Consider the following 15,856-nt stretch of genomic DNA (forward strand, 5'->3'; position numbering starts at 1 on the left):
ACCAGTGTTCCTGTCTCATCTCTCCCTGGAAGCTCTTGTTTCCCTTTAGGTTTTTGGCTACTTGTTTACCCTGTAATCTCAATTCTCCAATGACTTCCAGAGACCTCATGGATTTGCAGTGTGCCCAGCTCTTGTTTCTTTCATTGTAAAGGTGGGAGCAATGCTCTTGCCAGCTCTCTATGTCCTTGAGCAAAAGCCTGAAATGCTATAACCTTTTTCATTTTCACTCCTTTGTTTTACTGATATGGTTTCTCCGTCTGTTTACTATATTATCCACCCAGAAAATTTTATCACCTCCTTCAAGTTCCAGCTCAAGTATCCTCTTCTCAAACTTTCCTGATCCCTCCAAGGTAAATTAATCCTGCCCTTTTCAGTACTCCGTCAATACTTTCTTTATTTCAAACCATTATAAACTTATTGAACACTTACATTGGGGTACTGATGACATGGTCCCCAAAGAATTTCATTCTAGCAAATGATACAGGAGAGTGCACAAGGAACAAATTAACATATAGGAAGAGAACCAGTTTTAGTTTGAGGAGGTTACACAAGATGTGATGTCCAACTATATATTTAAAGCAAAACAAAAATTGTCCTGTGAAGAGGGAAAGGTTCTCAAGCATTTCAAATCACTGATACAGGAAATTAGTATATTATATTTTGGCTAGTGTCTCCACTATTAGCCTGAAAAATACTTTCAGCAAAAACTATGTGATATTCATCTTCATTAATAGTACAAGCACTCAATAATTATTTAGCGATTTGAATGACTAGCTTTGCTTCCTAACAAGAATGGTTTTTTTTCAGTGTAAGCACACTATAGAAAATAATTGCTTTAAGAATGATGATCCTATTTTCATTGCCCTGCACTCAAAAGCCAAATAAATAAAACAAAGAAAAAATAATGAATATAATTCTATCTAGAAAGGCTATCTACAAAATACTGTACAAATCAGTATTCCAATTTTTCCCTTACTTACAAAAATCATAAATAAGAACTAGGGCAAAATGTACTTTCATCATTCAGAACTATATATTTTTCTACTATTTCATATGTATGCCAAACCCTGTTACTCTGTATTTCTAAGCTTATAATCCCATGATTTCAATGAAATAAAATACTGCTCTCACTTACCTGGAAAACAAAAGTATCTTACTAAATTACCACATCACATTAGAGATAATTATTATAGATGGTGATATCATTTAAGCAAAAATACAGTACAAGTTAAAGTTATCAGTTTTAATTGATGAAATAATGGAATCTTAGAACAAAAACAGAATATTTCTTGTTTATGACCAGGCCCTGATACATAATTTGTGGCAGGGGGAGGCAAGAAGCAGTACAAAATAAAAATGTAAGGCTCTTGTTAAAAATTTGTTAAGAATTTCAAGATGGTGGGGCGCCTGGGTGGCGCAGTCGTTAAGCGTCTGCCTTCAGCTCAGGGTGTGATCCCGGCATTACGGGATCGAGCCCCACATCAGGCTTCTCCGCTATGAGCCTGCTTCTTCCTCTCCCACTCCCCCTGCTTGTGTTCCCTCTCTCGCTGGCTGTCTCTCTGTCGAATAAATAAATAAAATCTTTAAAAAAAAAAAAATTAAAAAAAAAAAAGAATTTCAAGATGGTGATAGCAGTGCATTAAACCAAGCACGATGCCCTTCTAATAAGCACACACCCAAAAAAGCGGCCCTACTTATGAATTTTGTATTCTGCAAAATATTAGAAGTATCTTCTGTCTGATTTAAATCCATTGGTATTGAGGGGCGCCTGGGTGGCACAGCGGTTAAGCGTCTGCCTTCAGCTCAGGGCGTGATCCCGGCGTTATGGGATCGAGCCCCACATCAGGCTCCTCTGCTGGGAGCCTGCTTCTTCCTCTCCCGCTCCCCTTGCTGTGTTCCCTCTCTCGCTGGCTGTCTCTATCTCTGTCAAATAAATAAATAAATAAATCTTAAAAAAATAAAATCCATTGGTATTGAGACCAAAATAGCCTTCTTTAATAGGAATTTCCCAAGGATCTTATGCTTTCACCTCCTTTTTAAGTTTAGAAACTACGAAGAAGGAATAAAAACTGGTTCTGTTCACCTTCTCTGAAGTTGAAAACCTATGACACCTCAGTGGCTAGCCAAAGACATAATCATCTAACTTGAAATGTTTAAAATAATTTACATCAAATAATATACTTGTTTTAAATAAAAAGAAACAAACTGATCATTTTCCATGGTTAACAGACTTCTTTGGATATAAAAGTTTTAGAGAACACTTTATTAATTTTTCATAATTTTATAGTTATTATAGTTAGAGTTGATGATTTGTATCAAATACAGTACATTTATACCTAATATAAGTGCATTTATGCAACTCCAAAACAAAAATTATTTTAATTTTATATGGCATATATAAATTAGAAAAAAAAAGAATGTTTAGATACCATGAGACAACTGCTTTTTAGGGTTGATTTTTTTAAGGGGGAGAACAAATCTTGAGAATAACAATTAAATTATAAAAAGACGAAAATCATTCATAAAACTACTGAAAGCAGAGTAACAAGAGTGGGTTCATGTCTGGTGAAACAGAAAGAAGTATAAGGAACCACTTGAAAGGCTTAAATAATACAATTATAATTAAAAATGAGAGATTCAAAAGAAGGGCAAGAAACATGTTTTTTTACTTAACAAGCTATGGAGAAAAATCATAAAAATAAAATGAAAATTTAATGTATGTGTTTTCCAAAAAAATTAAAACTGTTTCTTTTTTTAGAGAGATACCAAAGACAAACATATTTTATGGGTTCTTATAAAGCCTTCACAAAACTGCCATTTTTAAAAGGCTTAACTTTTTATGAGAATCAATAAAATCCAAGTAAACCCAGTTTACAATAATATTGGTTGCTTAACTAGCACAAGCCTATAATAATTAGTTTACAGTAAAAGCTTAATCCACAGAAGTTCTAAAAAGTCATTTGTACTTACAATTGACATTGATCACCTTTGATTCCTTTAGTTGTGCAGAAACATTTTCCTGTATGCATGTGACAGATATTTGCATGGCCACTGCATGTACAAGCTGTAAGTCAAAACAAAAATTACACTGAATATTCTCCATCACAAACATGCATCACACTTCATTCACAGTTTTATTTTTATATTGTGTATTTTCCCCTGGCCATCCAAAAACTAGAGTTACCACATAAGTTCTTTTTTATTAAAGGGAAGTAAATTCACTTATTTAAAAATTTCGTGAAACTCTTTAAAGTCTTTGGGGTAGCCTGAACTTTAGTATGGATCCAAGTATTAACGCATTCTTCTATGGGTTCTTTTCCATTTCTCATTTGGTACATCTATTTAATGAAATGAATTTCAAAGAGCACAAGAGTTTTAGAGTCAAACAGCTTAGATTCAAAATGTACATCTATAATCACCAGCTACCTTGGGTAATTTATTTAACTTCTCTGCTTTAGTTTATTCATCTGTAAAATAATAATAATAATAATAATAATAATAATACTTCTTAGTATTGATGTGAAGATTAAATGAGATCGTGTATTTTTAAATACCTACCACATATCAAGCACTTAATACAGCTATTACTTCTACTACTTTACACTGCCAACAATAATAAAAATATAGTTATATATCATGTAAAAAAGCATGGCTCTTTATTGCCCCCAAATCATCTTATTAAGCTTCTGAGATCATTCTCAGTTTTAATATTCCAGAATATTAACTGAAACATTCCAGGGCATAATAGTTATACACAGTCAATTTGGTTCAGATGAACTCATTTCATTTTCTTACTTTGCTTTCCTTGTTAAAGAGTAGCATTCCAATTATTTGGGACACAAACTCCATACTTACTGTGTCCAACATCCGAACAATTGGTAGGTTCTATTTCAGCATGCACAATCTCTCTTATATCTGATCCCTCCTTTTCATCATGATAACCACTGTAATTGGTGGTATAGCATTGTCATTCACCTTCTCTTACTGACACCAACACAGTCACATATCTGATCTTTCTACCATTGGTATTTCTAGGCTACAGTGCATTTGCCAATCCTGAGATAGTCTAAAGAGGCCAGGCCAACCATGCTACTAGTCGTTTCAAAAACCTTCAGTGAGAACTACTGCGTCCCTGCACGCTTCCACCTAGTTAAACCACTCTCTGACATAAATGAAACAATGTGTTTTTTTCCTGATTCACATACACATATAAAAATAAGTGAGTCGCTGGTTTTGATCAAAATATAAAATATTCTAGAACACTAAGCATCTTGCTAATTGTTTATGATTATTTGCTTTGAAAAATATAGATGATTAATATAAATACACATACCCCTACACACACATATAAAGTAAGTTTTAGTACTAGATAGATTCTTGAGAAGGTGGTTTTTTGGCTAGAAGAAATTTCCACATAAAAGTATGATTTTTTTCTTCCTAAAGAATATTTAAATAAATCAGCATAATTTTCCTTTAAGTTTCTAGAATTAACTATGGAAACACACGATGTGAGAATTGCAGAAATGAATGACAAGGTGTAGTACTGCAAGGAATAAAGAAAACAATCAGCGAGCAATTACAGGAACTTAAGATATATTGATAACACGTAATTTCATAAATAGTAAATGAATATAACATGATATCGTAATATTAACTTGCAGAGGTCCATATTAATATTGTCTTATATTCAGAACTTTACTAAAAATAATGATGCACATTAATATTTTAAAACTTAGGTAAACCTTTTATTTACCCTTTATGGCAGAACTGAATAAGAGTTATGTTTGCAGAGTTCCTTAAAAGAATTATCATTGTATAGTAGCTTTAATAATTCCTGAGACCAAAAAAAAAAAAAAAAAATGTGTTAAAATACCTCTCAATGTAAGCTCATTTTGAGAGAACTCCCTTGTGGTTCTGTACTTCAGGCTAAAATGGCAAAAATGTATTTTAGATTCAATTGTTTAAAATTTATACTTCATGACAGTGTCGAAATTATTCTGTTGTCAGCATTTGAGGTTATCTTCTTATGCTGAATAAGCACCTATGAAATCATCATACAGCGGCCTCTTGTTTGGCAAATTTTATATGATGATGATTTTATAGCCTACACGTACACTAAAGGGATATTATGTGGTCACATGTTATTTCTGTTCCCCTACAGTATGAAGTTGCAATATCAACTTATAACCAAGAATGAACAATAAGGATAAAAAAAAAAAAAGATGTTATAAGGGTTATTCTAACAAGTTGTACATGAAGAATATACCTAGAAATATGAAACCGAAAAGTAGTCGTCATTGGCAGTACTTGTTTCTAAGTCAGTTTATGTGCCAAAGTCCCTTTCATTGCTACATCCTTGCTATCTGTTGAATACCTACAACAATAATTTCTGGAGGTTAGGAAATCATGTTCATTTAATATGCTTTGTATACTTCTAGCACATTATACTTGATATTTAGTAGATCTGCTATTGTATCTCAAAGGAGTAACAATATTGACAAAGGCAACTGTTCAAACAGCTGATCTAAAATTCCAGTCTTCAAACTTACATTTTTATTTACAACTCTAAGCCCAAATTTTCATCTATGTGTGGCTTATGAAAAGGGGAAACAGAATATAGTTGTTTCTTTTTTATATAAATAAACATGAAATGTTGATACCAACAATATTTTAGCAATCTGAATTTTCTCATTAAAAATACCAGAATTACAACTATTGCCATGTACCTGTTGTTGACAGAGTGTGATTTGTTTTTCTACTGAAAAGGTAATAGTTCTCATAATTAAAAATAAGCCAAAATTGGACTTACAGAGATTACTTTGTTTAGTCAGGATATTTGACACCCGTACTTGTCTAATAAAGAGTAAGTAGTAAAACACAATTATTCAGCCTGAGATCCAGTATTGCCTAAATGCTATGGGGTGTAAGGCACTGCTCTAGAACTGTAATTAAGATGGCAAACAAGGGGTGCCTGGATGGCTCAGTCGGTTGAGCGTCTGACTCTTGATTTCAACTCAGGTCATGGTATCAGGGTCCTGGGATGGAGCCCCTCAACAGACTCCGTGCTCAGTGGGGAGTCTGCTTAAGGATTCTCTCTCCCTCTCTCACCACCCCTCCACGCCTCCCCTTGCTTGTGTGCTCTCTCTCTCTCAAATAAATAAATAAATCTTTAAAAAAGTGGCAAATAAGAATCTAGATCTTAAGTAACTGGAACCTTCAAGCAAATGTCACTGTTTCAAGAAATTCAATAATAGGTTAGAAAGTCATAAAGTGCCAAGAGAGCTGTAAGATTTATATTTTATATTCCAAAGCTGTCCAACATATTCAAAAATGGAAAGAAGAAACTCTAACCATCTATTCTAACTATATCCCTGGGGCCAAATCTGGCTCATTTCCTAGCTTTGTATAGCCGATAAGCTAAGAATGGTTTTTACATTTTAAAAGGATTGTGAAGAAAGAGAAGAAGGTGAAGATGGAGATAAAGGAGGGAAGAAGAAGGAGGCAGATGAGGCAGAGGCAGCAACAGCAGCAACCACAGGTGGCCCAAAAAAACAAAATTTACTATTTAATGCTTTAGAGGAAAAAAAGCATGCCAATCCCTGATCTATAATCACAAAGCCTGGAATCACATAATTTGTCAGTTTTCCATTCTGATTTAATTTTAAAAACTGAAACCATATTTAAAACAAGTTAGGGTTTTGTTTTGTTTTTTTTCCTAACAGAAGATGGTTAAGCAAAAACATTCGAATATTAAAAATTTCACCAAAATAAAATTTAACTCAACTTCTAGAATTGTATTAACACCCTGTGTTTACTTTTATAAAAGAGTAACTTTAGTCTTGTTTCATTATCTTTCATAAAAGAATAAGCCTTTAGTCATATTTTATTTTCTTACTCTAGCTTGCTAGATTTCTTGACTACTGCTAACGACTACCATTAAAGTATTTAAATCCTTCAAAATTGACTTCTCATACTTTATTTAATCTGGTTTTCATTCATCTAAAAAAACAGAACAAAATATTAATATCCTGGGCTATAAATGAAACATTTAAGGATGACACATTATTAGAAGCTATTCAACAAAGATTATTACTTGCCTCAAGCCCAAATTCTTAAATTCCAACTGACTGAATTTTTATTGTATCCATTTTGAATCTGGATTGTTTTCAATGAGATTACCTTAAAAGATTGCCTTGAATAGATATTAGATGATGAATCAAAGAATCTGGAAAAATGTTCAATATTATGTTACAAAATATAAAACATATTTTGTAACATAATAACAATATTTTGTCTCTATATATGACTGTACTATTTCTGAAGTATTTTCATACACATTACTTCTTTAATCTTTTGCCACACATATTATACCCATTTGACAGAGGAACAGCTTCAAAGAAATAAAAAAAAAAAAAAACAAGTTTTTTATGGGAATTGATAAATTGATAACGGTCATCATATAAAAAAATAAACATGTAAGAAAAGCCAGGAAAGCACTAAAAAAAGAAAAGCTTTAAAAAAAAGAAATAGCCTACTAGACGTTAAAACATTTTTAAGCCCTCTATAATAAAAACACTGTAATACTGGCACATCAAGAGACAAAAAGATCAGCAGAGTAGAATAGAAAATCTATAAATAGAACCAAATACACACGAAAATTTAGAATATAAAAATCTGGCTTATCAAAAAAATTCATCAAAATGAATTTTTTATTTTTTTAAAGATTTTATTTATTTATTTGACAGAGAGAGATACAGCCAGCAAGAGAGGGAACACAGGCAGGGGGTGTGGGAGAGGAAGAAGCAGGCTTCCAGCGGAGGAGCCTGATGTGGGGCTCGATCCCAGGACGCCAGGATCACGCCCTGAGCCAAAGGCAGATGCTTAATGACTGCGCCACCCAGGCGCCCCTAAAATGAATTTTTTAAAATAAATGTCAATAGGACAACTGGTGAAAAAGGTAAATTTATATCTATACCTCACACCACACACAAAATTAAACTCCAAAAGCATTAGTGATCTAAATGTAAAAAAGAAAAACTGTACAAGTAACAGAAGAATACATAGGAAACGTGGATAACTTGGATGTAGGAAAAGTATTCTAACTCTAACTCAAGAGTGATAATTTTGATGAGATTAAAATAAAGATATCAGCGTGGCAAAAACAAACAAAAAATCACCATAAGCAATGTCAAAGGACAGATACATATTTGGAGAAAACTGTTCAACAGATAGATAATAATCCTAATAAATAAGAACTCTCATCAAATTAAGAGGATAAAAATATCTCAACAGAAAATTGAGCAAAAAACATAGACAATTCACATAAAATATAAAAATGGTCCTTAAATGTATGAAGATAAGATTAATTTCACACATGATAGAGAACAAAAAATTAAAAATTTCATCTATCAGACAAAAGTTAAAAAGTATAAAAATATTTTCTGTTCACAAAGCTATATGGATAAAGGTACTCTCATACACTGCTTGTGGGAGTACAGACTGGCACAACCATTGCTAATAATACAATATGTGTTTCTCTCTTAACCTCACATGCTCCCTTCTAGGAGTTTATCCTGAAGATACACCTCTTACAGTACAGAAATACATATGCACACAGAAGTTTCCACTACACCATTACCGATACTTAAAATTATTGGAATTCACCTAAATATTCATAGTTGGAAAACAGTTGAATAAACGATAGTATATCCCCATAATGTAGTACTAGGTACTACAAAAACAATGAGGAAGATCTCTGTAATGTGGCATGATCTCCCAAGTCATATTATTAAATGACAAAAAAGCAGTACAACATGTTACCCTTTGTGTAAAAAAATTAGAAAATATGCATATTTCTGCATATTTAGTTTTAAAAACAACATAGGGAGGAAACCAGAGACTGGTTTGAGATAGGTTACTTACAGGGCATGAGTGAGAACGTCATGAAAAGAATGGGGGGAAGGAGAGGGAAGAAATTGACTTTTTGTACATTCGTGACTTTGAGGACCATGTTACTATTTCACATACTCAAAAAAGAAAATTACATCAACAATACTGGTGGGGTGCAGGTGGCCCTAAAGCTGACTAAACACAGAAATAAATGAATGGCCCCTACTCAAATGACTAACAACCACACTGAAGGAGGGAAAAAGCATGAACCCAAGTACTTTTTTTTTTTTTAAGATTTTATTTATTTATTTGACAGAGATAGACAGCCAGCGAGAGAAGGAACACAAGCAGGGGGAGTTGGAGAGGAAGAAGCAGGCTCATAGCGGAGGAGCCTGATGTGGGGCTCGATCCCATAACGCCGGGATCACACCCTGAGCCGAAGGCAGACGCCTAACCGCCGTGCCACCCAGGCGCCCCGAACACAAGTACTTTTTAAACACAGTTACAAACTATATGTCCTCATACTGAAGACAAAAATAAGTAAATAAATGCTAAACTCTAATTAGTAGACTTCCTTTTCACACAGAGGTGTAGTTTAGCAATTCCAAAACTACTTTCTGTGCATTTTAAGATTGAGGAAATTTAAAAATATATATTGTGGATAATGAAAGTCAGCTTAAAAATTTGGACAGTAAGAATAGAATGAACCTGGGGCGCCTGGGTGGCACAGCGGTTAAGCATCTGCCTTCGGCTCAGGGCGTGATCCCGGCGTTATGGGATCGAGCCCCACATCAGGCTCCTCTGCTATGAGCCTGCTTCTTCCTCTCCCACTCCCCCTGCTTGTGTTCCCTCTCTCGCTGGCTGTCTCTATCTCTGTCAAATAAATAAATAAAATCTTTAAAAAAAAAAAAAAAAAAGAATAGAATGAACCCTGTAGTAAGGGACAGAAAATGAGGTATTAGTGTAGACTAATGGATTTTTTTTAAAGATTTTATTTATTTTATTTTAGAGAAAGAATGTAAACAAGGGGAAGAGCAGAGGGGGAGAGAGAGGGAGGTGGAAAGAATCCCAAGCAGATTCTGAGCTGAGCACAGAGTTCAAGGTGGGGCTCAATCTCACTACCCCGAGATCATGAGCTGAGCCGAAAGCAAAAGTTGGACTCTTAACTGACTGAGCCACCCAGATGCCCCTAAACTCATGGATTTTAGTATAAAATATAAGTGGATGTAGAAACGTGTATCAATGTGTGTAGTTATGTACATGTATAAGAATATGTATGTGTCTATGGGTAAACACATGAGCATATGTGTACACAGATATTTATTCTCCAGTTCTGCCTGCTGAGATGATCTAGAAATAAAATTGTCTTTGTAGCAAAGAGCCCACTAAAGGAGCCAAGGCTGCTTAAGAAATGCCAGTGTCTAGTTAGAGCAGGAAAAGTACAAGATGGTGACAACAATACAAGAAAATGCTCGAAGAATGATAAAGAGTATGTAGGTAGATATATGAAAAATGGATGGATAGACAGATGATACAAAGAGATAAATAGATAGATACACACATACATACATGGATAAATACACAGATAAGATAACACAGACAAACTAGAGAAGAGAAAGATTTTCATTGTAAAAGAAAGCCAAATAATTAGTATAAGAAGAATGACAGAATTAGAAAATCACCATTTGGTAAAAATCATAAAAGTAGTAGGCGAAAGTTTAAGAACTAACATAATACTCACATAGTCTCAAAGTATCTCCTAAAAGATATTTTTTTTCATTAAAGGATAATATAGTAACTTTAGAGTGAAGAAATCTGGCAGACACCACTTTATCCAAATGTCCCTATTAAACATTACCATTAATGGAATGGTGATAGCATGTGGCTCATGATATGGTGAGAAGAATTTAGCATAACTTCAGTGGTATTCCTGCCAAAAGTATGTAATCAGAATATAATCATGAAGAAATGTCAAACAAAGCCATATTCCTTACAAAGCACATGCTATACACACACAAAAATGGGCTATAATTCTAAACAATGTCAATGTCACTTAATAAAAAGAAAGACTCAAGAAATGTTCCGGATTCAAGAAGTCTAAAGAGACATACAAATGAATGCAACCAGTCATCTTGGATTTTCTTCTTCTCTGAAGAACAATGCTGGGACAATTAGTAAAACCTAAATAAGGTCTATATTTAATAATATTATGCACCAAGGTTCAATTCCTGATTTCTGTAACTGTAACGTGGTTAAGAAAATTCCTAGTTTTTAGAAAATATCACTAAAGTATTTAAGGGATAAAGGCCCATCAAGTCTGCAATGTTTAAATGAAACAGCGAGAGAGAGAGGAGACTTGAAGGAACTCTGTGTATTTACTTGCAACTTTTCTGTGTTAAATTATGTCAAGACAAAAAAAAGTTAAATAGACCTTTTTAATTTGAAAAGATAAAACATTTATACACCTAAAAAAATAAATAAAATACACGCTAATGTTTTTGACTTGTAAGTCAATAGCAACATTACATTTAACAACTTGGGTTGTTCTTTTTTTCCCTATATGTCATTAAGTGTTTTGTTTTTTCCATTTTGAGTAGAAGGGATATTGTTAGCTATATGTGAAGTAAAAAATTTCATATCTCAAGAAAACATTATTAATTATTTCTCTTCCTATAAAGGAAATAAAAAGGTATATAACAAATGGAGACCATTGTATGGAGCATATAGAGATTGTAGCGAGGGTATTCATTCATTCTTTCCACAAATATTTAATACGAAGCTATTCCATTCAGCTAACCTGTAACATCCAACAGCAAAAGAGAAGAAGAATCATGGGAGCTTAACTGGTATTATCATTAACTAGGATGGGGGTGAAAGGAGAATATTCTTAAATAATAAAGTTGCTGAATTCAGCTTTTGAACTAATTAATATGAACAAACTAGCCTTGTACAGGAAGTCAAAAAACAAGTTAAAATTGCTTATTAAAATAAATACACAATTAAATATTTGTATGATTCCTTTATAGCCTAAAAATATAGATTATTCTTATAAAATCAGTAGATGGACCCATAGGGAAAAAGCAAGATGAAAGGTATAGATAAAATTATTTGTGATTTAAAAAAAGCAAATATTTGCATTCATATCCTATGGTATATAAAAATGGACCTTTGAGAGAAAAGGTGTTTCTTGGTAATAATATATTAAGAAGGATTTTAATATGTTTATGAAATATTTACAGAACATATTTATGCTGATGCTTTCCTACACCTGCTCTAGGCATTTCTAATATATAATTAACTTGTCCACCATCACTAATTAGTTTTTATGCATTATCTGAGCAATGAAAAAGTGTGCATCCAAATTGGCATTTAGCTTAATTTTGCTCTTTAAAAAATCTATAAATATTAGACTAAAACCAAATTCATGCTTAGAGTTTCTTAGATTAACCTCTAATTTTCTGGAGTATACTAAATAAATGTTTTGTGCTTTAGAATATGAGAAATATGCCCCATTTTAAATATGCCTTTTAATTTTCATCCTAGGCCTGTCATTTGAAGAAAATAAGAATTACTTAACTTTTGTGGGTTTGTATAAAAGCCTTTTTTATTGTTAAGTTAAATTATACTATCTTACATCACTTTTTAAACAACCAAATAGTGCCAGATCCTTATAACACAAAACCTCAAACAATACATGGTAAGGGGACTAGGCATCACATCAAATGAAATTAAAGAGAAATATTAAACACTTAAGATAAAATAATGGCTTCTATCTAGTCCCAAAAAGATAAGTATCGTACTTGTAGATTTAAAACCATTAAGTATTTTTTTTTAATTCTGTGAGATATATTAGTGAACTTATTGATGAAAAGAAAGCATGCAAGTGACACACTTCATTGTCAAAAACATGCAAACCAGAGGTGGAAATAATCTGTCAGCATCAGGCCTAGGAACTCAAATAACACTAACCAAATGCCAAAAGTTGAAATGAAGATTTAAAGTTAGGGCGGGTGGAAAGTAGCAGTTTGTGCAAATAAAAAACAAGGAGAGAGATCTTGAAGAAAAGGGGAAGGTACAATAAAGGTGCAGAAGTAGTGACTGTCTCTAGCAGTTTCATGAGGTTCAGCCCACAGACATCTCTCTGAAAAGGCATCTAACACAAGAAACCAGTAAAAACTGCACCTTCTACTAACCACAAACAAAGTCATTCTGAAATTACCTGACTTAATGTCATGTTCAAATACTTTTCATAGTCTCAGTTCTTGTCCTTTTGGTTCCTTTTATGAGGATAAAAGGATAGAAGAGAGCTCAAAAAGATGGAATAGATAAAGAAAGCTTAGGGCTATAAATTACTGAAGTTAGAGGAAAACATCCCCCAGAAAAACAAAACATTTCAAAATAATTAGTACAGAGAGAAGACAAATTAGCTACAAATATTATAGTAGCTATAAAAGAAAGATTTTTTTAAATCATTCAGTTTAAACAGATAGCTCTGCATGATTTAAAAAGCCTTTTTTGATAGGGGGGGAAAGATGGCAGAGGAGTAGGGGACGTTTTTTCAGCTGGTCCCCTGAGTCGAGCTGGATGTCTACCAGATCATCCTGAACACCCACGAGATCAGCCCGAGATGTAGGAAGATACATCTGGATCCATACAAACGAACATCTCCACTGCTGAGTATTGAGGTGTGAAGCGGGGAGCCATGAATCCTCGCAGAGATATCGGAAGATAAACAGAAGGGGGAGGGAGCCGATGCGCTCGGGCGCTGGGAAGCCTCCTGCACAGGGGAGCGGCTGGACTCGCGGACTGGCACCCGAGAAAGCAGACTGAGATTGTGAGCCCGGGAACGCGCACGCGACGAGACTGAAAACTGGAGCTCTGGAGCACACACTCAAACTAGACTGAAACTGGGAGTCCGGAGCACATGCGGGACCGGAGCTCCAGGGCTCACTGGAACCGGACTGATACTGGGAGCTTGGGTGTGCGCGGGTGACCAGACAAAACTGGCGCTCCGGAGCGCGCGCGAACCACACTGAAACAGAACTCAGGAGCATGCACAGGAACAGGGGCAGCTGGTGGTGTTAGAAGCACAAAAGACAGAGACCTGTCGGCTGGGGAATCGAGGGCTGGGAGAGCGGCTGTGGGGCACACATCCAGGACGCTGCAGGGGTTTTTAGCGGCACTGACTGAAACAGAGTTAAAGTGGCCAGGAGAGTTCAGTGGAGAGCAGACTGCGATCTCTCTGTTCTGAGACAGAGGCTAGGATATGGCCACTGCTGCTCTGACTCTCAGAAGAGTCACAGAAAACCGCCAGGGAAAGCCACCAGAGAACAAAAGCCCGGAAATACTGGCTCACATTGTGCCCATCCCCATCCCCCCTCGCAGGGGATGGGGAGACTCTACCCAAACAGGGTAGCCTGAATATCAGTGCGGCAGGCCCCTCCCCCAGAAGGCACGCTGAAAAATCAAGAAGCCCACATCCCTAAGGTCCCTATAAAACAAGTGCACACTGCCTGGGTCCTGGTCAATAATTTCGGCTCTGGGCATCCCCGCAACCTCTCCTCATCAGAATGACAAGGAGGAGAAATCCTCAGCAAAGAAAGGACACATGGACTGTGGCCTCTGCCACAGAACTGATGGATAAGGATATAACCAAATTGTCAGAAATGGAGTTCAGAGTAACAATGGTCAAGATAATGTGTAGGCTTGAAAAAAACATTAACGAAAATATTAACAAGAATAGAGAATCTCCAAGGGCGGAAATGAGAGGGAATCTGGCAGAAATTAAAAATGCTATGAATCAAATGCTGTCTAAACTAGACACTCTGATGGCCACTTAATGAGGCAGAAGAACAAATTATTGAATTGGAAGATGGGATGGTAGAAGAGAAAGTAAAAACAGAAACTTGGCTCAAAAAAATCCAATCTCAAGAATGCAGACTACGGGAGATTACTGACTCAATGAAATGTTCCAATGTCAGAATCATCGGCATCCCTGAGTGGGTGGAGAGAGAGGTCTAGAAGAGATATTTGAACAAATTGTAGCTGAGAACTTCCCTAATCTGGCAAAGGAAGCAAGCATTCATGTCCAAGAGGCAGAGAGGACCCCTCCCAAGATCAATGAGAACAGACCTACACCACGTCACATCATAGTGCATTTAGTAAATATTAGATCCAAGGATACAGCCTTGAAAGCAGACGGGGAAGAAAATCCTTACATACAGAGGGAGGAATATCAGAATAACGTGAGATCTGTCTACAGAGACCTGGCAGGCCAGGAAGGGTTGGCAAGGTATTTTCAAAGCTCTAACTGAGAAGAACATGCAGCCAAGGATCCTTTATCCAGCAAGGCTGTCATTCAGAATTGATGGAGAGACAAGAACCTTCCAAGACCAGCAGAAACTGAAAGAATATGTGACCACCAAACGAGCCCTACAAAAGATATTAAGGGGGATTCTATAAAAGTAAAAACACCCCAAGAGTGATACAGAACAGAAATTTACTATCTATAGAAACAAAGACTTCACAGGCAACATGACATCATTAAAATCATATCTCTCAATAATCACTCTCAATGTGAATGGCCTGAATGCTCCCATAAAACGTCACAGGGTTGCAGATTGGATAAAAAGACATGACCCATCCATTTGCTGTCTACAAGAGACTCATTTTGAACCTAAAAATACATCCAGACTGAAAGTGAAGTGATGGAAAACCATTTTTCATGCCAATGGACCTCAAAAGAAAGCTGGGGTAGCAATTCTCGTATCAGACAGATTAGATTTTAAACTAAAGACTGTTATTAGAGATACAGAAAGACACTATATTATTCTTAAAGGACGTATCCAACAAGTGGATATGACAATTATAAATATTTATGCCCCCAACAGGGGAGCAGCTACATACACAAGCCAACTCTTAACTAGAATAAAGAGACATATAGATAATAATACGTTAATAGCAGGGG

General features: G+C 35.2%; 1 protein-coding gene across 4 annotated transcripts in view; it reads right to left on the reverse strand.

Annotated features, from left to right (window-relative positions):
• Positions 1-15,856, reverse strand: part of ATRNL1 (attractin like 1) — a 746,554-nt gene that overhangs the window by 509,800 nt on the left and 220,898 nt on the right. For all 4 annotated transcript variants that reach the window (XM_026494203.4, XM_026494204.4, XM_057308391.1 and 1 more), the window contains one exon: positions 2,971-3,064. In XM_026494203.4, coding sequence (XP_026349988.2) covers positions 2,971-3,064 — 94 coding nt within the window. The remainder of the gene's footprint in view (positions 1-2,970; positions 3,065-15,856) is intronic.

This window comes from Ursus arctos, unplaced genomic scaffold, assembly GCF_023065955.2.
Source record: "Ursus arctos isolate Adak ecotype North America unplaced genomic scaffold, UrsArc2.0 scaffold_7, whole genome shotgun sequence".
Lineage (NCBI taxonomy): Eukaryota > Metazoa > Chordata > Mammalia > Carnivora > Ursidae > Ursus > Ursus arctos.